Here is a 24,544-nt window from a genome sequence, read left to right on the forward strand (position 1 = left end):
CAGAGGAGCTTTTTAACGACCTTGGTGACCTCAACCCCAGAGATAGGAGCCCGCCTCAGAGAACCCAGACTCTTCTTCCTCATGGGAAGGCGTGTCGGTGGAATTGAGGTGGTCTTCGAAGTATTCTCCCCACCGACTCACAATGTCCCGAGTCGAGGTCAGCAGTGCCCCATCCCCACTATACACAGTGTTGGTGGTGCACTGCTTTCCTCTCCTGAGACGCCGGATGGTGGACCAGAATTTCCTCGAAGCCGTCCGGACGTCTTTCTCCATGGCCTCACCGAACTACTCCCATACCAGAGTTTTTGCTTCAGCGACCACCAAAGCTGCATTCCGCTTGGCCAGCCGGTATCCATCAGCTGCACAGGCCAAAAAGGCCCGATAGGACTCCTTCTTCAGCTTGACAGCATCCCTCACCGTTGGTCTCCACCAACGGGTTCAGGGATTGCCGCCACGACAGGCACCGACCACCTTACGGCCACAGCTCCGGTCGGCCGCCTCAGCAGTGGAGGCGCGGAACATGGTCCACTCGGACACGATGTCCCCCGCCTCCCCCGGAACATGAGCAAAGTTCTGTCGGAGGTGGGAGTTGAAACTCCTTCTGACAGGGGAGTCCGCCAGACGTTCCCAGCAGACCCTCACAATACATTTGGGCCTGCCACGTCGGACCGGCATCTTCCCCCACCAGGAGCCAACTCACCACCAGGTGGTGGTCAGTTGACAGCTCCGCCCCTCTCTTCACACGAGTGTCCAAGACATGCGGCCGCAAGTCCGATGACACGACCACAAAGTTGATCGTCGAACTGCGACCAAGGGTGTCCTGGTGGAAAGTGCACGTGTGGACACCCTTATGCTTGAACATGATGTTCGTTATGGACAATCCGTGGTTTTCGATGATGGTAGACATAAATACAAAGAAAAGATAAAGACTTTGTTATGAAAATGATACGAGAGTGGCACTCAGCAAGGTGAAGCCAAGCATTCCTGAAGTTCTCGGTAAGGCAACAGCAAAACATGCATTGATTTGGAGCAAATATCCATTGAGTTCGGTTTTTCATTTTTGAGTGAAGTTCATGATTTGTTGGTTTTGTTCTTTGAACACAGTGATTTAGTGTGCAACTGATGGAAGTTCATTTTGTGCACTGATATAGTATGTGCCTATGTTTTGAATTAGAAAGCAATCACATTTTATATGAAGGGTTCCGTGAATTCAGGTATGAAACTTGCGGGGTTCCGTACCTCCAACAAGGTAAGAACACTGATTTAGAGTCTTCAATGAACCTAACATGGATGTTTTTGGAATGTGCGAGGAAACATGTCAACTCGGAGAACATGCAAACTCCACAGAGGAAGGCCAGAGCACGGATTTGAACCCACAACTGTCAACTATGAGGCAGAGCTGCTAACCACTCATTCACGAAGCCGCCATTGTGTACTTTTTACAATACAAGTTCAGAAGCAGTGGCTGAAATGTTGAGTGTAAAGACGTTTCACCTTTGCATAGCACCTCTCCATATGTCTTAGTGCAACTTTGGGATTGACAGGATGACTGCAGGACACACAAAAAATCTGAAGGTCTGTGTCATCTCCATCCCCTTCATTCACCTGATAAGTGACAAAACATTGCAGAATATGAATGTGACAGCGCAACAATTAAAGACCACGTTTTAAAAAAGCAAGCTCACCTCCTCATCCTGCTGCACTGCCTGCTGCTTGGCCTTGGCAATGATGCCCTCCAGTTCGTGGAAGCGACGCTCCATTTCGGTGAGGCGCAAGCGGGCGTTTTGCTGATCCCTGCGAATGCGCTCCAGTTGCTTCTTACCGTGCTCCTCGGCAATGCAGGGACTCTGCTGCCACTGCTGGATCCGCTGAGGGAGTATCTCATAGATTCGACTGCGGGGACAGATATAATCAGCAGAGTTAGGGCTGCAAGATTATGGTCAAAATGATAATCACGATTATTAATCACATTCATCCTTCATGTTAGGGAAAACGTCTGTATTTTTATTGCACTACTTTTCAACAGATACGTAAACAGTTTTCAGTGCAAAACAAAACTTTAAATAAGAATAAATGGATAATAAAGAAAAAATTTAAAAAATCCCCAAGAATTGATATGCTATTACAGAGTGCAATCACAAAGTGCAATTTAATGGAAGCAAATACAGTTTATACATAAAAGGCAATAACAGTAGGCTGCAAGCACCAACTTTTCATTTGAAAATCCCCATCAATATAGTGAATTGTCAAGGTTAGGTATGGCTACATTGTTTTGCTTGACCATAGGTAAGTCGTGCTTGGTCGCAAATAGGCCTGTCACGATAATTTTTCTGAGACGATATATTTTCCACAAAATTATCAAGAAACGATAATATTGTTTCTTTATGCGTCTGAAATCATGAAAAATAAAGCCCTGATTATTTTTATTTATTATATTCTATTGTTTGCTTTTACATTACTGTTATTATTATTATTACTGTTGTTGTTGTTATTATAATTTTGTTTCTTGTTTCTCTATTAAATTGTTTTTCTTTATTCTGTGATATGGATCTTCCTGGGTCTGAAATAAAGAAGAGGTGCAAGACTAGCCTGGCTTACATGGAGCCTTCTATTCCGATCATAATTGGTTTAAAAGCCCAAACCGAATGAAAATATCTCCATACAAAAACCTCAATCGGAATAAACAGGCCGAATCCAAATGGAATTTAATTAGATTTCACAGGGGTGGAATATTCCTTTTGCCAAACTGATCAGAAGTAATTTTTTGCCATATATTCCATCGTTCAGAATAGAGCCAGGAAAAGCTCGTTTCCAAATGCTTCGGCTCGAAGCGAATGCGCAGTGACTTCATAGTTTACGCACGGCGTACATATGGCGGCTCCCGGCGGACCTCATATGTGACGGAGATCTTTTTGACAACTTACGTTGTTTTTAAATCAAGGGTTGTTGTTTTTTTTTTAAATAAACATAAAAACAATCCCAACTACTCTGTTGAATAGACGACGGACCTTCATCTTGATAAATGGCGCGTCATTCACGACGACGTGCGCATGTCTCATGGCGGTTCCGATCAAATGTAGTGCACGTGTACACCTGATTGGAATAGATCCCGTTATGTAAACAGTTGATCAGAGATTTTCAATCGGAATGACAAAAAAAGTCTCTGTAAGGCCAGCTACTGTGTGGTTGGTCCGCTGAAGATGAACCCGACCTGTCAATCAAATATATGTTAACGTTCACTGTAGTCAACTACTGGTTGAATAACAGATGCCACTGAGGTTATGCTTAATAAACAGTTAATGTTCCAGAGTTTGTTTTAACTGGGGACTAACACTGCTGTTTAGCTCCTTAAATCGCTAGCTTGTTAGCTCTCAGGCTAGCTCGTTAGCTTGCGGTCACGCTAGCGAATACAACTCTGACTCCAGAATAGGGCTGTCAAATGATTATTTTTTTTTAAAATCAGATTAATCACACTTAGAATTTTGATTAATCACGTTTAAATCTACAACCAGTTCAGGGTGTACCCCGCCTCCTGCCCGATGATAGCTGGGATAGGCTCCAGCACGCCCGCAACCCTAGTGAGGAGAAGTGGGTTAGAAAATGGATGGATGGATGGACGTTTAATCTACGGCATCAAATATACCACACATAATACCAGATTTCGCTTTGAGATTGTATTTTTTTAATTTCAATGAAAAAAGTGTTCAATCCATCCATCCATTTTCTACCGCTTATCCGAGGTCAGGTCGCGGGGGCAATAGCTTTAGCAGGGACGCCCAGACTTCCCTCTCCACAGCCATTCATCAAGCTCTTCCGGGGGGATCCCGAGGCGTTCCCAGGCCAGCCGAAAGACGTAGTCTCTCCAGCGTGACCTGGGTCATCCCCGGGGTCTCAATTTACCGGTCGATCTACGTTCCTACCCTCACCTATGGTCACGAGCTGTGGGTCGTGACCAAAAGAATAAGAACCCGGCCGAAATGAGTTTCCTCCACAGGGTGTCCGGGCTCTCTCTCAGAGATAGGGTGAGAAGTTTGGTCATCCGGGAGGATCTCAGAGTAGAGCCGCTGCTCCTCCACATCGAGAGGAGCCAGATGAGGTGGCTGGGGCATCTGATTCGGATGCCTCCCGGACGCCTCCCTGGTGAGGTGTTGCAGGCACGTCCCACCAGGAGGAAAAGAGTGTTCAGCGCTGCAATATTTGCAAATTATCTTCGTTTCTTCTAAAGTTCCTTCGGGGTGACCGCTTGTGCGGTCCAAATAAAGTGTGTGATTAATCTGGATTAATACCTGATTAATGCACAATTTTTTTTTGTGGTAAGTCATATCCATTAACACACTCATTTTGACAGCCCTACTCCAGAAGTAGCATCCAGCATTGCTTACGGTGCATGCCAGGTTAGCGACAGATCTTACTTGGCAGCTAACTTCATGCCACATCCCTCTGAGCAGTATTTTGAGTTTGTTCTTGCAGCCTCAACGCAGTTGGGCCCGAGACACTGATGGCGCCCACCATGATCCCGCATGTCACTCTTCTCACTGTGTCGGTTTCTGTCCTTGTGTTTCTGCTTCTGCTTGTGGCGCCGGGACTCTTTCTAGACAGAACATTTCTCTTGATGTTAACTTGTTACCGCGATACTAAGATCATGAGAAAACTATCTTACTTTCTTGTCAAACTTCTTCTCTCGTCTCTTAACATGTTTCACTTTCACAGCTTTCTTTCGGAAGACAGGACTGAAAGGCGGCTCATCTTCTTCGTCTTCATCAGTTGCCCACCCCTGGTATAAAGCAAAAGAAGGGTTAAGCATACAATTCCAGACAAAACGTTTTATATGGGAGTTAGCCTAAATAAAACACTATGGTCACAGTTGTTGTGCTACCATGCTACTGTTAAGCCCTGCCGCTTTGTACTGCAGGTAGAGATCTGCCTCGCTGTCATAGTCATCAGAGTAACGCCTTCGTCGGTGGTGGGAGTTCTCTCTTCTTTCTCGCAAGTACTGTTCCTCTTCTTTTACACGTAGCATTTTCTGTAAGAAACAAGAAGCAATTATTTTCACTTTTCCCAAGAGAAGCCACATTGAAACCAACTGCACAATAATTCATCAACTTTAAATTTCTACATACTAAAAAAAACAGAATTAGGAATAAAATTCATCTTTGTCTAGATTTTCAGTAAAAATATTTTATTTGTTGCCTGATCCAGAATTTAACAGTCCACAATCGTTCTATATTATATAGAAAGCATTTTGACATTGTCTATATTAAAAACATACCCTTGCTCGGACTTCACATTGTCTAAATCTACACTTCTGCCTTATTTTATTTGGCCCTCCGAACTTTTTCATGTCTTTGCAGAAGTCACACTGCGCACAGTCCTCAGTCCTTCTGCAGGGCTCACATTCACCACACATTCGCACAGAACGCTTCACCTGCAACACATAACAAAACACAATTAGAGCTGCGAGAAGATGTTGGCGAACGTCTTGCGAAGCTTACAGCGGCTGAAGTATTTACCGTCACCATTTTTCTCACTAAATATACTTCCAAAGGTGCTATTGACCTGAGAATTTCACCAGATGTTGGAAACAACCTAAGTACTCCATACATACAAAGAAAGTAGAACAAATAAGCTAATAAATTAAGATGTGTAAAAATGTGACATGACACGGGGAAAAAGTATTGAACACAAAGAAAGGGAGGTGCAAAAAGGCATGGAAACCCAAGACAACACCTAAAATCTATCAATAAACAGCAATCCAGCCCCATGTCAGTGCAAATTAATATCAGATGGTTCAGTCCTAATGGATGGCCTACAAAAAGGTCTCATTGCCAAGGTGTGAGTCAAGAAATCTCATGATGGATAAGAGCAAAAAGCTGTCTCAACACCATCACAAACTAATTGTTGCAAAACATAACAATGGCATTGGTTACAGGCGCATATCTAAGCTTCTGAATGTTCCAGTGATCACGGTTGGGGCCATAATACGTGAGTGGAAAGCCAATCATATCAACATAAATTTGACACGATCAGGTGCTCCTCGCAAGATTTCTGACACAGGAGTGCAAAGAATAATCAGAAGTGTTGTCCAAGAGCCAAGGACCACCTGTGGAGAGCTTAAAAAAGACCTGGAATTAGCATGTACTGTTGTCACAAGGAAAACAGTGAGTAATGTACTCCGCCGCGATGGCCTGTATGCACGCTCACCACGCAAGAAAGACCCCATTGCTGAAAAAAAAGCATGTCAAAAGGTAGGTTTAAAGTTTGCTGAACAACATTTGGACAAGCCAGTTGAATACTGGGAGAATATAGTCTGGTCTGATGAAAGCAAAATTGAACTCTTTGGATGCCATAATGCACACCATGTTTGGAGGAGAAATGGCACTGCACACCACCCTAAAAACAGCATGGCAGCAGTGAAGTTTGGAGGTGCGAACATGGTGTGGGGCTGCTTTTTAGAAAATGGTACTGGTAAACTTCACATTACTGAAGGAAAGATGAATGGGCAAATGTACAGCGACATTCTTGACAAAAATCTACTGCCATCTACGAGAATGATGAAAATGAAATGAGGGTGGACATTTCATCAGGGTAATGATCCAAAACATACTGCCCAGGAAACTCAATTGGTTTCAAAGAAAGAAAAAAAAAAGCTGCTAAAATGGCCCAGCCAACCCCCTGACTTGAATCCAATCGAAAATCTATGGAAACAAATGAAACGCAAGGCCTATAAAAGAAGGCCATGGAACCTTCAAGATTTGAAGACTGCTTGTGTGGAGGAATGGATCAAAATCACACCAGAGCAATGCATTTGACTAGTTTCTCCATACAGGAGGCATCTTGAAGCTGTCATTGCAAACAAAGGCTTTTGTACAAAGTATTAAATAGTTGGCTTGTTCAATACTTTTTCCCTGTGTCATTTCATATTACACACAACTTAATTTCTAAGCTTGTGTGTTCTACTTTCTTTGTATGTATGGATTACTTGGGTTGGTCCCACCATCTGGTGAAATTTCCATGTCAATAGCACCTTTGGAAATATATTTAATAAGAAAAATGGTGACGAGTTAAATACTTATTTCAGCCGCTGTAAAACAGAAGTATGGACGCACTTTGGTTTAGCAGTAATAAAAAATGATCGAGGAGAAAACATGACAGGCATGTAATAACTGTTTGCTGACCACCACCGTCGACAAGTCGAGGAATACTGTATAATATGAAAAGTCGCAGTCACCCGGAACCAAGAAGCAAGCGAGCCCAAACACCAGTTCATGAGACACTTCAAGCAGGTTTTCTTCATGATAGGACGATCAAGAGCTAAAAGGTTGGTGAACACGCTTCATGAGCCACAGTACAAAATTCCATCACAGACATACTGCAGCTACTTTAAGAAACCACTAACACCAATACTTCACTAAGAGACAAAAACTAATGTAGTGAAAGACCATCGAGCAGGCATACTATAAAGCAGTGGATCTCAAATTTTTTAAACCAAGTACCGCCATCAAGACCAACATTAAAAGTAGCGTAGTAGGCAAAAGTGTTAATAAAACAATGAGAGGCTTTATTGCTAAAACAGTATTTATTATTTAGTGTATTTATTGTAAGCCACTGTAAAATTATACATGAACACTGTACTTAAATATAGGAAAACAAAAAACTACTTAATGATTCAATTAACTGTGTTGTACATAAAAGTTAAACATACCTAAAGAAGTGTCTTTATAAAAAAAGAAATGCAAGTGTATGGTGCTTAAAATTTAAATACAACTGTACTTTAAAAATGTTCTGAAAAAGTTTAAGACACTGTAGCATGATGCAGTTTGAACTTTAATTAAGTGATTCTTGCATGCCACTAGAGTGAGCCCACGTACCACTAGTGGTACTTGTACCACACTTTGAGAAACACTGTTGTGGAGTGTTTCACTCACGACAGATGGTAAATTGGACATCACGAGCTTCTCAGAGCTACGTCACCACTGCATCACACATCGTGACTAGTGAGTGGGTAGTACAAATTATAATTAGAACATTTGAGCATTACGTTTTGTGTTCAATTAAAATAAGATTGTTGAAAAACAACGTCAGAAGTTTTATCAGTTTGAACATTAAATATCTTGTCTTTGTAGTGTATTCATTTGAATATAGGTTGAAAAAGATTTGCAAATTATTGTATTCCATTTTTATTTACGTTTTACACACCATCCCAACTTCATTGGAATTGGGAATTGTAGTTTGAAATATGTTAATTATATGGATGAATATGGCTCATGAAGTTGCTAACTAACAGTATTGTATGGTAGCCTTACGATTTGTATTTATTTTTGTCACTTATTGTTGTCTAGTGCATAATTTTAGATCTGGACAATTGGACAACTCACCTTTGAGCCACGCCTCCGTTCACTCTTGTAGTCTGGAGTACTTGAAGTGCTGTACTGTCTTTCAGTTCTATCAGAGTCTGGTTCCTTCTCTCTGTATTTCTTTTCTTTTCTATACTTTATTTCCAGCAATGGGTTTTTGTCTGGTAACAGGAAAAAGAAAAGAACAATTATAATTGCTAGATTTCTTCGTCGCATAATGAATGCTCGGCAAGTCTAACGTGTTTGGATGAATCACCTCTGCATCTCATGCAGTACCACTCTCGAATTGCCTTGGCCATCTTCTCTGTGATATTAATGCAGTTTCCATGGAACCACTCATTGCAGTTATCACAGCCACTAAGAGGAGCAAACACAGCATTTAATTTACAAGCATCGGTCAGCAGAATCTAGGTGAAAGAATGCAACAGCAGTGGTATGCCTACATCATGAAGCAGTTGATGTGCGGTTTCCTGCAAATACAGTACAGTGGGGCATTCTCCCCATCCATAATACTGCTTTCCAATCCTGGTGCAGGATCAATATCAGACGCTTCGCTTTCCTAGAAAAACCCAAACAATTTTAATATGCAGAGCGTAAGAACGCGAATAAAACGGACAACTGGGGTGTTTACAATACACAAAATTGTCTTGCTTGGTAGCAGCTCTGTTAAATTGCTACCCATTAAACTGTATAGTTATTTAAGATTAGATACTTGAATTATGGTTAACCTTCTTATTGGTCAATCGCCATTTCTGACGAAGAAAGTCAGTTTCCAACTTTCGATATTCATTTCTGTCGTAAATATCAAGGCCATGTTTATGTCGGCTTAACTAAAAACACCTAAATTAGTTCAACCTTATGAAACATTTAACACGTACATACACTTACCATTGTATTTGTACTGCTCGGGGGTCGTTGAAGAAGTACAGATGACAGCTAATGTGGCATGAAACAGCGAATCTCTTAGCTCGCTAACTAGCATTAGCCAAGCCGAGCTTTGTGCCGAATCTACGAGGATGACGTCATCACCATCGGGCAAAACGCGTCCCGTTTCTTCTTCTTCTTTCTTTTTCTTCTTCGGTTGGCAACCAGCGTTCAAGTTCATTACCGCCATCTACCGGCGTTTATTTTCTCTTAGTACAGTCCTGATGTGAGTTTCTGCAGATTTGGGATACAAAACCTATCCCACGCTATAATTTTTTTTTTTTATAATCCCACAACCAGAGCCAATAGCCTGATGTACCAATGTGCCACCACACCACGACTGTGTTTGTGTGCTGCTCAGTGTTCCCCAATTTAGTACTCCCCCCATTTAGTTGCATCCCTCACATGGCCCTGCCTTGTTCTCCAGTTTGTTCGTAATCAATTGTGCAGTTGGCCCAGTTACTTTCTTGACGGCTACAGCAAATCTACCCTGGCCTCTGACATTTTAAATCTGTTGCACCACCTTTGTACTGCGCTGTTGACCAACCCATTCATGACCAAACAACAACTCTGCGGAGGAATTTGAAATTGTGACGACTTCGCAGCACACCCAATAGGAGAGATGGTGACAGAGTAATTTCACAGTGACACCGCGCAAGACATTTCTGCAGTGAAAAAAGCTGGGAAAAAAAGAAAGAAAGGAGAAATTGACAAATCAAGAATGAATGTGGTGACCCAATGTCGTTAGATGCGAGACACAAGACAGATGATGGACTGTGAAGTTGGGGGAGAAAAAAAAAAAAAACTCACAGATGGAGGGAAAGCTCCACTACTTTGGATGGACCAGGTTGTTTGAAAGTGGTATCAATTTGTGATTTTAGCATTTTTAACAATAAAGTATTAAAATTTAATATAGCATAGCCACACGTTTGTACCACACATCCTCCTCCTTTTTATAAACAAAGCCAGTGATTTCAGTGGCAAATACATGTTGCCGAGCTGCGGCAACAAAAACATGCAGGGTAGGTTAATTGACAACTCTAAATTGCCCGTAGGTGTGAATGTGAGTGAGAATGGTTGTTTGTTTGTATGTGCCCTGCGATTGGCTGGCAACCAGTTCAGGGTGTACCCCGCCTCCTGCCCGATGATAGCTGGGATAGGCTGCAGCACGCCCGCGACCCTCGTGAGGAGAAGCAACTCAGAAAATGGATTGATGGATGTATTATTTTGTGGTTTAAACCCGGTGGAATAAAATATTAATTATTGGATTTAAGATAGCGAGACCATTTCCCCCCTTTAATCCCTGTAACGAATGTTTCAAGTGCATGTGGTTGTTGAGAACACTGTAATATATTTGGAATGTGGCATTTGCGTTGTGTGGGGTGAGACATTTCATCCGGTTCAGTTGGCAAACAGATTTGACATCAGACATTCAAATTTGCAGAAATACAATCATGGCGTTCATGTCAAATTCTTAAAAATTATATATATCACATTCAAATCCAATGAAGATTGTGATTAGTTAATCCGGGGTTGCAGTGACTTTCCACTACCCGTGTGTGTCGCTAGTGCGCCGTCCATTGCCCCAGCCAGGATGGGCAAATGTCTCTAAAGACAGCGGGAAAGAGAAGTCTTTGTTGTTGAGACTCTTCAGGCTGGAAGTTAATTCATTTAACGTCCTGGTGGGAAACCAGCTGTCTGTGTCTCGGCTTTGATGCTACTGGCTTGTAATTCATTTAGCGTCTGTGTGCGAAGTGAAACCTGGCATCCCCGGGGTCGTCTCCTCGGCGGGGAGCAGAGACAGCAAGGTCCTGCAGAAGGTCTTGAAAAGTTGGATTTTGGATGTGAAGAGTCAACTCGACAACTGATTTGCAGAGCCCCAATGTATTGAACAGCTGTATTTCTGGTGAAACAGGTATTTTACAGTGAGTGACAGCATGTAGTTGATAAAGAAAGTTCAACTTTTGTATAATAAAACATTTTGTCATATTTTTCTGCTTTACAAAGGCTGTAGTTTGTACTAGCCCTACTGAATTATCTTCATATGCCAAATTCTTGATAAAATTCGCTTACCGTGGTTACTTTTGTATCCTAATCAGAGACCCGAGAACAAAACTCCAATGATGAGGCTGTCTGAAGAAACAGCAACTACAACTACCGTCTGTGTTGCTGTCATCTGGCACTGAAGAGTCATTCACGTGAGCCAAGAGGAGTCAAGAACTGAAAACTGAGACCTCTGCGGTCCAATCCTGTTGGCCTGCCTGTTCTGCCATCCACTGGATCGTTTACTAGCCACAGTCAGAGGATGTTCCCAGTACCTGTGCTCTTCACTGTTCTGCTGCAAGCCAGCTACCATGCAGTCTCCTGAATATTACTCAACTCTGTAATGTATGCAGATGTCAAGAACTATTCTCCTGCCAATGTGACTGCAGTATCTGTGATCTCTGTCTCCAGGCTTCAGAGTGCCTGGATCTTGCCATGGAAATCTCTCAAATGCTCTACCACGAATCTTGGCAGCAAGCAGAAAATAACACTTAAACAACCGAAAGAATAGTTTATTTGTTAAAATTTGCCGAAAGACACTCCATTGAGCATGACCAAAAAACACAAATTTGACAAAGTGAGAGACAATGTTGTTCATACATTTGTGAAAAGTTGGACGTGCTTCAAGTTTTGGAAAGCATTTACGTGTATGTAGGAGCAGAAAAAAAGCTTTTCATTTGATGCTTGATTTTAGAATTGCTCAATAAGTGGCTCTAAACTAGCTAATTTCAGCTAAAAATGTGCCTTGGAGTACTTGCAGGAGAGGACAACCAATCACATTAATTAGTGTCAAAACTAACTGGGCTCTTTCAGTTCACGTGTTACTGTAACACCAGCAAAATCGCAAATCCAAGCATACGACTTTTACAAATGTTCTGACACAAACTCAAAAACAGTACAACGATGTTAGAAAAACATGAATAGGCTAGTACACATTCATTAATTTAAAGTTCCATGATGCAGTTAATGAATTAAATGCCTTTTTGAAGTTTATCGGTACGTCATAGTATACCTGCACAATAGTGGTTTGTTTAAAACAAAACATAATTCAACTTGGAACACATTGCATTGATAGATCATTTGACACCCTCACCTCCAGAAGCAAAAAATTGAAATGAAATTATCAGGTAAAATCAGCCAGTGATCACCAAGGTTAATGGAGACTAACAATCACAAACACAAATATTAGTCACAAGACACAAACTGCACCTCAATCAATTATCCCGGTATAAAAAATATGAAGTACAGCATTACTGTAAAAATAATCAAATTGATCTGTATGTTTTATTGTGAAGCTGAATATGTTGAAAAATAGAACAGTGATTTGTAATTTGCACTATAGCTACACTTTAAGAAGTCCTGCTTTGGCTAACTAGCAGCAGTAGCAGCAGCAGGTCTCAAGCTCGTAAAAATACATGCACCCATTGTGTGTCATAGCAGAAAAACATCTCTCATAAAATGCATAGATTGCAATAACATAAGGTGCAATAAATTGCTGGAAAATAAAATATTCTTACTGTATATACACCATGAGGAGAAGTATTTCACAATTATGTGCCAATTCACTTTAAGCGTATCCCTTTTGTATCCCCTCTAGACATCCCAACAAGGAAGCGTGTAAACCCTGATTCCAGTCAACAAAGAAAACTTATGTCTGCATCTATTTGCTTTTGCCAATACTGTCACGTTAATAAGGCCAAAAAAAATCTTCCCTATGTATGACCACATTATAAATTCAAGCAAATATATTATATTACTCTTAAATCTTAAAACATTTGTTAATATATTTTTAAGCATCCCTGGAGTGTAAAATATTCTGTTTTAATACTATTGCATTGACACACAAATAGCATATATAACATTTACGTGTCCCAGGATAAGAGGGGAAATGTTAGTCTCACTAACATTTAGGTTGGTTTCAATCTGAATATTTACTTTAAAATGCTTCTGGTCAACCGTCCTACAAACAAACTCACCTACCGTAAGAGACAAATTGCATGCTAACATTCAGTCTCTGCTAGTGCGTGTGCACCTCTCAGAGCGCATCACAAGTCCTCATCCATATTGAGGCTGCTCCTGCGGCTGCTGCTTTTAGAGGCACCCGGTGACAGAGGAGAAAAGAGGGGCTCAGCCACCGCCTCTGGAGAGAGGGTGCACCCATCGTCCATAAGAATGTCCCCCAAACCCACATCAGGGTAAAGCGCTGTGGAGGTGTCGTCCAGCTCAGCAAAGCTCAAACTGCCCAAGTCTAAAGGGCTGCTGATGGTGACTCCAGCAGGAGAGTCTGAGGAAGGTGGGGAGAGGAAGGCAGTGGGCAGAGGCTGTCCGATGGCTGCCACGCCCATACTGAGGAGATTAAGCCCGGACGTTGCGTCAGCGCTGGGGTGTAGGGACTGGCCGTTCTGAATGGTTTGCTTGTGCTGCTGCAGCAGGGCAGGACTGGAGTTCAGACCAGAGGAAATGCTGGTGTTGGAAGAGAGACTATTGACACGTGCCTGTATTTCCAGCTCCTGAGAAGAACACCCACATATATTCATTTTCAACTATGCCTGTATGTTAAAATGACACCACAATATACAAGGGTCAGTCAAAAAGTAATGCAAATGTATTAATATAGCGCACTTCATACACAAGGTAACTCAACGATGAGCAATTTTCCTCTAGCTTTATCTAATGCCATAGAAAGGCAAAATACGTCATCACTACTTTTCAATATAATAATATAATCTCTCTTTTGTCAACACCGACTGTCCATTGATGAACAACGGCACGTACGCCAGCCTAAAATTAAGTAGGATGCACTTTTAACCAGTTTTTTACAACTTAACTTGTTCATCATCAGTGAAGTGCTGACCCCTAACTCTATCTTTTAAAGGTCAAAAAAACATGATAATCTAATGGTGCTACACCAGGTGAGTATGGGGATGGGTTATTGTTGTCTATCCAAAGGAAATGATGATTTCACAAGCTCCTTTTCTAGTCACGGCGGTCACTTCACCTTTGATCCTGGACACCCACTTTTTGTCTGTGCTGTAGCCTAAGCTTCCCCTTTTTTGCAACCTTTTGAAAATGTTCGGTCTGCTTCTGACAGGCATCCAAAAATCCATCCATCCATCTATTTTCTACACCGCTTATCCTCACTAGGGTCGCAGGTATGCTGGAGCCTATCCCAGCTATCATCGGGCAGGAGGCGGGGTACACCCTGAACTGGTTGCCAGTCAATCGCAGGGCACATATAAACAAACAACCATTCACACTCACATCCATACCTAAGGACAATTTAGAGTCTTCAATTAACCTACAGTGCATGTTTGTGGGATGTGGGAGGAAACTGGAGTACTCGGAGAAAACCCACGCAGGCACGGGGAGAACATGCAAACTACACACAGGCGAGTCCAGATTTGAACCCGGGTCATCAGAGCTGTGAGGCGAATGTGCTAACCAGTTGTAATTTCCAAAATGTTTAACAGCAAGAGGACAGGCTTAAACATTTTTTTTAAATGAACCTTGAAACAAGTATTTAAACTACAGAATAGGGCTGGGTGATAATACGATTGTGATTAATTTCTCGTTGATGTCGCTGATGATCAGCTGTGTGCATATTTCCTTGATCAAACATGCCAGGAATGTGCGCGACTATAGCCAATCAGTGTCGTACTTTTCTTGCTCCACTGCCATTTGCATGTTGTGGGAGTAAACAGAAACCGTGGCTGGCCCACTCCGCTATGACGCATACTGTGCTATTCCCCGTGCAGCTCTGGGCTCATCTGATCACTGCTTAATTCACTTAATACCAACATACAGGCACAAACTTAAATGTGCAAAGCCTATGGTGGAAACAGTGAAGAAGTGGGCCAATGAAGCAAGGCTATAACTTCAAGGATGTTTAGACGGCACAGACTGGAGTGTCTTTGAAACTTCAAATGGCAGCCCAGATGACTATATGGACAGTGTCAAATCCTGTATCAGTGTCTGTGAGGATGTGTATGTACCAACAAAGACATATTGCACGTTCAATGACAACAAGCCGTAGTTCACCGGTAAATTTCAGCAACTTTGGCAGGCTAAAGAGCACGCCTACCGAAGTGGGGACAAAGCCCTGTACAATTGTGCTAGAAAACTGCTGACAACCGAAATTAACATCACAAAGAGAAATTATGCAGAAAAGCTGGAAAAACGGTTTACTGCTAGCGACTCTAGCTAGTCAGTCTGGTGAGGACTAAAATCACTAACCAACTACAAGTGACCATCCCCTCAAGCAGAGAACAATAAACCCACCCTTGAGGACTTGCACGCAGCTGGAACTAAGACAAGAGCATGCAAAACCCTCTTGGACCCTCCACATCCTGGTCACCACCTCTTCAGGATCAGAATCATCTTTATTTGCCCTGTATGTCAAAAACACACAAGGAATTTGTCTGTTGTCTTTTTTTGAAGCCGCTCTAGTACGACAACAGGCAGCCATTTGACAGAAAATACTTTTGAGACATAAAAACACAGTACGAAGAGTCACTGAGCAATAAAAGTTTACCAGTAATGTGGTAATGCTGATTTTTTTTTTTCTTGACAAAATGGCGGAGCGAATTCAAGAAATTTAAGGAGATTAAAGTGACTAGTAGTGCGATAATCTAGAAAAATATCAATAGTGCAAATGGTGCAGATACTTCTCAAGCACGAATGGCCAGTATTGGTCAACAACAGTAATGCAAATAGTGCAGAGTGGGAAGACTACTACAGTGAGTGCACGAATACTGTATAATTGGCCCGACAGAGATGTGACAACAACCTCAAGACAAAATTCCCAGCATGTTACAATGGAATTGTAACTGTTTAAGAATTTAATGGCAAGAGGGAAGAAGATTGGAATGTCTGCTAGTTTTAGTTTGCATTGTTCGATAGCGCCTACCTGAGGGAAGGAGCTGGAAGAGGTGGTGAACAGGATGTGGCGGGTCGAAGAGGATTTTGCATGATCTAGTCTTAGTTCTGGCAGCGTGCAAGTCCTCAAGGGTAGGTAGGGGGGTACCAGTTCCTTCCCTCAGGTGGTAGGCGCTATTGAACAATGCAAACCAAAACCAGCAGACATTCCAACAGCTTCTTCCCTCTTGCCATTAAATTGCTCGAGGACTCTGCATCATTTGCACAACTGTAATTGTATCAGCATTACCACACTACTGGTAACCTTTTATTGCCAAGTGACTCTATGTCGTGTTTTTATGTTTCAAAAGTGTTTTTTGTCAAAATGACCTCAAAATTCTATTTGCATCAGAGCCTCAAGCAACTGCTCTGGTTGAAGGCGGAAACACTAAGCTAGTTGCGATTTAGCCATTGACAGTCAACTTGGAGCTCTTCAATGCTGTGGACCTTAACAACACTTTAGATTTTGCTGCACAGTACATAGGCTACAATGAAGACATTACATTTATTCTGACCTCAAGTATACAACTCATGTTCAAATAAATACAATAAGAGGATAAAGAACAATATACTAGACACAAAAAGTTACTTTTAAACCATTTTGTATAAATATTGTACAGTGGACCCCACTCCCCACAAGTGACAAGGGACTGGGCCCAACCGCTAATAGCGAAAATCCGCAAATTGCCATGAAAAAAATTCATTACAAAAATTTCACACTTTTTTTCAGAATTGTTTTCATCGCGAAAAAAACAAAACATGATTAAGCGGGAAAATACCACCAATAAGCAGTTTCTGCGAAAAACAGGTAGACCCAGCAATATTTTTTATTTTTTTTTTTAAATCTGCGTATAGGTGAATCTTTTTATAATAACATGGTATGACATCAAAGTGCTGATTGTGCTGCAGTGGTGGTGGTGGTAGAGGTACTTCCAATTTTTATGCACTGCTTCTAAACCTTTTAGGGTCTTGGTTGCCGGATCCTTCCTAGAGCTGGCCGTCCGGCCAAACTGAGCAATCGGGGGGAGAAGAGCCTTGGTGTGAGAGGTAAAGAAGAACCCAATGACCACTATGGCTGAGCTCCAGAAATGCAGTCACGAGATGGGAGAAAGTTCTAGAAAGTCAACCATCACTGCAGCCCTCCAACCAGTCGGGGCTTTATGGCAGAGTGGCCCGACGGAAGCCTCTCCTCAGTGCAAGACATATCAAAGCCTGCATGGAGTTTGCTAAAAAAACACCTGAAGGAATCCAAGATGGTGAGAAATAAGATTCTCTGGTGAGACCAAGATAGAACTTGTTGGCCTTAATTCTAAGCGGTATGTGTGGAGAAAACCAGGCACTGCTCATCACCTGTCCAATACAGTCCCAACAGTGAAACATGGTAGTGGCAGCATCATGCTATGGGGGTGTTTTTCAGGTGCAGGGACAGGACGACTGGTTGCAAGCGAAGGAGTGATGAATGCGGCCAAGTACCGGGATATCTTGGACGAAAACCTTCTCCAGAGTGCTCAAGACCACTGTAAGGTTCACCTTCCAACAAGACAATGACCATAAGCACACAGCTAAAATAACAGAGGAGTGGCTTCAGAACAACTCTGTGACTGTTCTTGAATGCCCAGTCAGAGCCCTGACTTAAACCCAATTGAGCATCTCTGGAGAGACCTGAAAATGGCTGTCTACCAACGTTCACCGTCCAACCTAACAAAACTGGAGAGGATCTGCAAGGAGGAATGGCAAAGGATCCCGAAATCCAGGTGCATCATTCCCAAAAAGACTCCTGGCTGTATTAGCTCAAAAGGGTGCTTCTACTAAATACTGAGCAAAGGGCCTGAATACTTATGGCTGTGAGATATTTAAGTTTTTCTTTTTTAATAAATCTGCAAAAATTTCAACAATTCCGTTTTTTTTCTCTCAATATGGGGTGCTGTGTGTACATTAATGAGGAAAATTTAAAAAAAATAACAAATGATTTCAGCAAATGGCTGCAATATAACAAAGAGTGAAAAATTTAAGGGGGTCTGAATACTTTCCGTACCCAGTGTATACTGCCAATGCAGGCTTATAGATTCAACAGATCGTAATGGAGGGCAAATACTAACCTGGATACGCAACATTAAACCGTGGTTCGCTTGCTCCAATTTTTTCTGCCGCAGTTCGATATCCTTGGCTCGCTGTTGCTCCTTCTGTAACTTCCGGATGTAATCCACAGAGGCCTTCAGAATAGTGCCTTTATTCCAGCGCATCTCACTGTCATCAGTGCAATAATATGCAAGTTTTGCAGGGGGGGGGGGGGGGGGGGGGGAGTAAACAACATTGTTTTTCTAGATTGATGTTGCAGAGATTTCACAAACACTAAAAGTTAGTCTCCTACTCACTTAAAGGTTTAGGAAAGTAAATGAACATCAAAAAACAAGCTAGGACTCACGGGTCAATTGACTTGGGTATGAGAGTACCAAGCTCCTTTATACGGTCATTAATATTAAATCGCCGCCTCCTTTCAACTGTTAAGAACCAAAAAATAGTGAAAGAAGCGTTATTTATGTTATTGCAGATAACAGTAGAAGCTGATTTTACAAAGTGACCAGACAATAAATCTCAACATACTCAGGTTGTGGTTGTCTTTCTTTTGCCTCTCCTTCATAAAAGCTTTGGTATCAGCATCTGAAAGACAATTGTGTTTCATGAAGTTACCCCGCAGATTATATTAAACTGTTTAAATTCTGCTACACATACGAGTAAATTGCACAGATTGGACCATACCAGTAATTTCTCTTTTTATATTTGGAAGCTCAGCAGGACAGGAGTTGCTGACAGTGAGAGTGGGTGCCGCCATTCCAGGGCTGTGATACACATCCAGCAGATTTCCTGGGAGCTAAATAAAACAAACTTGTTATACAGTAGCTGCAACACATGCTGACTCCCAAAGTGGAGTTACATGCAAGGAATATGTGAAAAGCATAACTTCCCCATTCTTGCTTCAACTCTTAAAGCAACCACCTCCCAGGGCTCCAAATTTAATCTGGCGTGGTATCAGTGAAATACAAATTGTCATACATAATCCTATTGATGGTTTGCGTGACATCATTTAAGCACACAATAATGTACATATTCATGTCATTTTACATTTGCTACATGTAAAAACAATATTACATTGTTCCACTTTAAAGATTACAAACTGCTTTTACCTCGCTGTTCTTCTTTTTTCTTTCTTCCAACATCACCATAATCCTCATTTTCTGTTAAATGGCAAATATTTGGCAATTCCTTGGTGCCTGTAAACCTGCTATCTTTGCAATCCACGTTTTAATGAGAACTAAACAGGTCCTCTGACTTCTTGCCGTGTATCCTGACTGATAACCCCGCCCAGGCAGCACGTTTGTGACAAATGGTAAGTATGTGCCAAAAGCATATATTTACTAAAACAGCTATTCCATCGTCAGAATTCCACGCAGTTAAAACATGTTCCATTCAAGGAAAAACAAAACGTGTATCTACAAAGGTTGTGAGACAGTTTTTCTAATATTCTGCAATTTATTAAGTAAAATTCAAGTGTTTAAAAATTGTTTTGGGGGGGTACATGTGGTAAAAGAAACTGAATATTTCTTACCGTACTAGGTAACTGAAGACCTGAGTCAATCAATGTAATGATGTCATCATTAAAACTGGATTCAAGACTAATTATGTCATCGATAACATCTTCGATCTATATAAAGTAGATGAGAGGGAACACATGGCAAAGGGTGAGCAAAGCTTATTAGTGTAAGATCATACGCAAGCAATGTTCAGGACTGTACAGAGAGCACTATGTGAAGTACAAATAATTCAGTTGGCTAAGTTATAAAAAAAGAAAAGAAAAGATAAACAGACGTGCAAGTGGAGAGCTGGCATGGTTAATCTGCGGGTGCAGTATTTAACATCATATTGTGACACCAGGCCAACAAGTATATGACAAAAGGCATGCAACATTAAATTGGGACCTGGGGCCACATCACTGCAGAACGAACAAAAAGTAATTAAGTACGAAGTGTGCTGAAGGTTTGACTTCCAACTTCTCCAAAAACACACTGGAAGTTAACAGAGAGACAACTATTGGCAAGAATGTGTCATCTGCTGCGTCAGCAAACTGCTGTTAAAAAATAAGGAATTTGGCATACTTCCTCCTTTTTGGAACTGATGTTAAGAAGGGCCATCGGGCTGTTAGGGGCACTGCTGGCAGTGTGTGCAACCTCAGGGGCGGAGCTGCACTGTGGCACAGGCGACACACCAAGCGTCTGAGTAACTGCATTGTTACTCAGAGTGGTGGAGAGGTACTGCTTCACCTGTTGCCTCTGTGCTTGCTGGATGTGATACTTGGTGGGGTTCTCTAGATGGGTCTGCACCTGCATTATTCAAGCATTAGTTCAGAGCTTTTCTTGTATAAAGACTGACAGCACTGTGACAGGAGACACAGAGGACACACTTACTTTCAGCACCTCCACGGGCACCTGTGCTGGAGGCGGGCGGGCAGCATTTGGAGGCAGTGAGACGGAGATGGCAGGCGTGGAGTCGGTGGGCCGGAGCTGAGAGGCAGAGGCCTGTTGCTGGGCCTCTCGCCTCTCCTGTTCCTGAGCTTGTTCTCGCATCAGCTGCTGCCGCATCAACACACGTGACGACATAGCTGAGGACAACAATCAACATCTAACAATGAAGCTGCAAATAAATCAAGAGAGCATTTTAGAACAGCAGCACAAGGATATTGATATTTTTTACTAGGATAATGCTTGGTCACTTCATCTCACACTAACCATACAGGGAAAAAATGAACTACAATATTCTGGTGAATTCAGCTGGCGAGTGGTTAGCAAGTCTGCCTCACAGTTCGAAGGGTCAAGGTTTGAATCTGGACTTCGTATGTAGAGTTTGCATTTTCATTGTGCTTGTGGTCCCCCCCCCAACTTCCTTCAGTACCACATTCCAAAAGCATACATGTCTGTTGGTTAATTAAATACTCGATTGGTGCATCTCATGTCTATTTTTTTACTCCTCAATGTTTCAACCGCATCCCGGGAGTCATTCCCAAGCTGCCATATTATTGAGGCTCTTAAATGCGCGCAGAGGAGTGTGGACACTTATATTATTTGAAAACACAACTAAATGGGGAGAGACGAAGCTCATTTTTGCCAACCTGGTCAATGAAACAATCTGTGTAGGCAATCAATGTGTAGCACAATCTTCTAGAGTGAATGCTTCGTCAAACACATCCTGTCGGCATAGACTAAGATTGATCACATCAGAGTAAGGGTGCCTGCTTGGGGGAAGTTGACAAGAAGGCCCCAATGGGCCAATGACTGAAAGGGGCCTTAGAAAATATATCATAAAGTTGTGACATTCACAAGGTCTAAAGTGAGATTTTTTTTTTTTCATGGAGGGATTGAATCCCTTGCAGCACCTCTGCATCAGGGTAACTCTTACAACCCCAATTCCAATGAAGTTGGGACATTGTGTTAAACATAAATAAAAACAGCACAATACAATGATTTGCAAATCATGTTCAACCTATATTTAATTGAATACACTACAAAGACAAAATATTTAATGTTCAAACTGATAAACTTTATTGATTTTAGCAATTAATCATTAACTTAGAATTTTATGGCTGCAACACGTTCCAAAAAAGCAAAAAAGACTGAGAAAGTTGAGGAATGCTCATCAAACACCTGTTTGGAACATCCCACAGGTGAATAGGCTAATTGGGAACAGGTGGGTGCCATGATTGGGTAGAAAAGGAGCTTACCTGAATTGCTCAGTCATTCACCAGCAAAGGTGGGGCGAGGTTCACCTCTTTGTGAACAAGTGCGTGGGAAAATAGTCGAACAGTTTAAGGACAATGTTCTTCAATGTACAATTGAATTTAGGGATTTCATCATCTACGGTCCATAATATCATCAAAAGGTTCAGAGAATCTGGAGAAATACCTGCATGTAAGCAAGCGGCAAGGCCGAAAACCAACATTGAATGCCCGTGACCTTCGATCCCTCAGGCGGCACTGCATCAAAAAATGACATCAATGTGTAAAGGATATCACCACATGGGATCAGGAACACTTCAGAAAACCAATGTCACTAAATACAGTTTGGCGCTACATCCGTAAGTGCAACTTGAAACTCTACTATGCAAAGCAAAAGCCATTTATCAACAACACCCAGAAACGGCGCCGGCTTCTCTGGGCCCGAGCTCATCTAAGATGGACTGATGCAAAGAGGAAAAATGTTCTGTGGTCCGACGGTCCACATTTCAAATTGTTTTTGGAAATTGTGGGCGTCGTCTCCTCCGGGCCAAAGAGGAAAAGAACCATCAGGACTGTTATGGACACAAAGTTCAAAAGCCAGCATCTGTGATGGTATGGGGCTGTTAGTGCCAATGGCATGGGTAACTTACACATCTGTGAAGGCACCATTAATGCGGAAAGGTACATACAGGTTTTGGAGAAACATATACTGCCATCCAAGGAACGTCTTTTTCATGGACGCCCCTGCTTATTTCAGCAAGCCAATGCCAAACCACATTCCGCATGTGTTAAAACAGCATGGCTTCGTAGTAAAAGAGTGCGGGTACTAGACTGGCCTGCCTGCAGTCCAGACCTGTCTCCCATTGAAAATGTGTGGCGCATTATGAAGCGTAAAATACGACAACGGAGACCCCGGACTGTTGAACAGCTGAAGCTGTACATCAAGAATTCTACCTAAAAAAGCTTCAACAATTGGTGTCCTCAGTTCCCAAACGTTTATTGAATGTTGTTAAAAGAAAAGGTGATGTAACACAGTGGTAAACATGACCCCGTCCCATCTTTTTTGGAACGTGTTGCAGACATAAAATTCTAAGTTAATGATTATTTTCTAAAACCAATAAAGTTTATCAGTTTGAACATTAAATATCTTGTCTTTGGACTGTATTCAACTAAATATAGGTTGAACATGATTTGCAAATCATTGTATTCTGTTTTTTATTTATGTTTAACACAACGTCCCAACTTCATTGGAATTAGGGTTGTACATGCAATAGACATTTGCTTTCCTCCTCTGAATTTGGAAAACCAGTCTTAATGATTTGACAGAAACAGCCTGTATCAAATCAAAATGGCCAATTGTCTTCACCTTTAACACTTTTCTTCTAAATGTCTGTGCTGGTTTGTGTCAAACAGCTTCGAGTGCTGCAATTGGATTGAAATAATCCAAACTACTGAAACTGACTGGGTTCTGCTGTGCCCCACATTAGCAACGATTTGTTAGTAACCTGTTAGTAGCTTGTTACATCTTGCTTGCGATCGGGGCTTGAAATAGTCTGTGCAGTGTCAATTGAATTGCACATTGTACATTAATAATGCTCTTAATGTATATTACTGGGTAATAATTATTAATTGCCTACGTATGAAATAGCCCTCTCATTTTAAGTCAACACTTAAATCGATGAATACTGATCTACTGTATTACATATCAAACTGGTGGTCACAAATTAGGAGTGCTCATTTGACAGCTAAGTGTCGGGAGGCCCTAACTACAACTTCATGATAAAAGGTGCACACCGAGGTTTATACAGTGTGTGTGTATGTATGTATATATATATATATATATATATATATATATATATATAATTATTTTTTTATTATTCCTGTTATCTACCAGCTGCCTATCAAGCAAAATACGCGTTTAAATTCGGAGCGTTAGTGTATTTGTAACATTTAAAAGGTCGGGTTTTTGGGGGGATTTTTTTCGTAGGGTGCGGGGGGGGGAAGAGTTGTTGCTTAGCTAGCAATCATGATTATTAATTGTCGAAGGAGCTAACGCTACCGGGTTAACGCGTTAAAGGTAGAAATGTAACTTTAAAAAACATACTGTAAGAACAGAAATGTTCGACGTGATCACAGCCATGAATCCAGTAGGTCCTCTGTGTTTCTGGACATTTTAAGTCGTTGAACTAACAGCAGCTAGCGCTAGCTATGGCCACCTCGGCCCAAACAGCCTTGTTTACCTCCTCGAGCCGACGCGCTGAGGTCATCCTCCGACTTTTTACCCGGAACTTGTTGACTATAGGAAGCAATTGTTTGCATATGTACTGTACATGTTAATAAGAATTAAAAAAAAAAAAAAAAAAAAACATTGAGGGGGAAAAGACCTTGACTTTAGGAAGATGATTACTAACAGGGGTTGTTATGTTTCCCTTAAAGGTCCATTATTGACGTGAAACCATGTAATTGCCTCATCATATTATTACATGTAACAAATTGAATAAGATTTGAAATGAGAAGTGGAGAAAAAAGGTTTTTCCAGCTA

The 24,544-nt window shown here is 41.7% G+C and overlaps 2 protein-coding genes across 3 annotated transcripts in view; both read right to left on the reverse strand.

The window, feature by feature from the left end:
• cxxc1b (CXXC finger protein 1b) overlaps positions 1–9,452 on the reverse strand; it is a 19,662-nt gene extending 10,210 nt beyond the window's left edge. The window contains exons 1-10 of one of the 2 annotated variants that reach the window (XM_061783943.1): positions 9,243–9,447; positions 8,798–8,913; positions 8,611–8,711; positions 8,376–8,515; positions 5,270–5,425; positions 4,877–5,023; positions 4,661–4,774; positions 4,413–4,591; positions 1,686–1,893; positions 1,495–1,605 (exon numbers count right to left, since the gene is read on the reverse strand). In XM_061783943.1, coding sequence (XP_061639927.1) covers positions 1,495–1,605; positions 1,686–1,893; positions 4,413–4,591; positions 4,661–4,774; positions 4,877–5,023; positions 5,270–5,425; positions 8,376–8,515; positions 8,611–8,711; positions 8,798–8,913; positions 9,243–9,245 — 1,275 coding nt within the window. In that variant the 5' untranslated portion in view covers positions 9,246–9,447. Of the gene's footprint in view, positions 1–1,494; positions 1,606–1,685; positions 1,894–4,412; positions 4,592–4,660; positions 4,775–4,876; positions 5,024–5,269; positions 5,426–8,375; positions 8,516–8,610; positions 8,712–8,797; positions 8,914–9,242 lie in introns of both variants that reach the window. The other variant, XM_061783944.1, reaches the window with a different exon arrangement.
• Positions 9,453–11,817: 2,365 nt separating this feature from the next.
• On the reverse strand, positions 11,818–24,279 carry tfe3b (transcription factor binding to IGHM enhancer 3b). The gene is made up of 9 exons (XM_061783945.1): positions 24,107–24,279; positions 20,699–20,892; positions 20,390–20,614; positions 19,843–19,938; positions 18,996–19,107; positions 18,840–18,896; positions 18,661–18,736; positions 18,335–18,482; positions 11,818–13,831 (listed from the first exon to the last, which is right to left on the reverse strand). Exons 2-9 carry the CDS (start codon positions 20,888–20,890, stop codon positions 13,367–13,369), a joined length of 1,371 nt encoding a protein of 456 aa, XP_061639929.1. The 5' UTR covers positions 20,891–20,892; positions 24,107–24,279; the 3' UTR covers positions 11,818–13,366.
• Between the last annotated feature and the right edge of the window lie 265 nt (positions 24,280–24,544).

This window comes from Phyllopteryx taeniolatus, chromosome 9, assembly GCF_024500385.1.
Source record: "Phyllopteryx taeniolatus isolate TA_2022b chromosome 9, UOR_Ptae_1.2, whole genome shotgun sequence".
NCBI classification, from domain to species: Eukaryota; Metazoa; Chordata; class Actinopteri; order Syngnathiformes; family Syngnathidae; genus Phyllopteryx; species Phyllopteryx taeniolatus.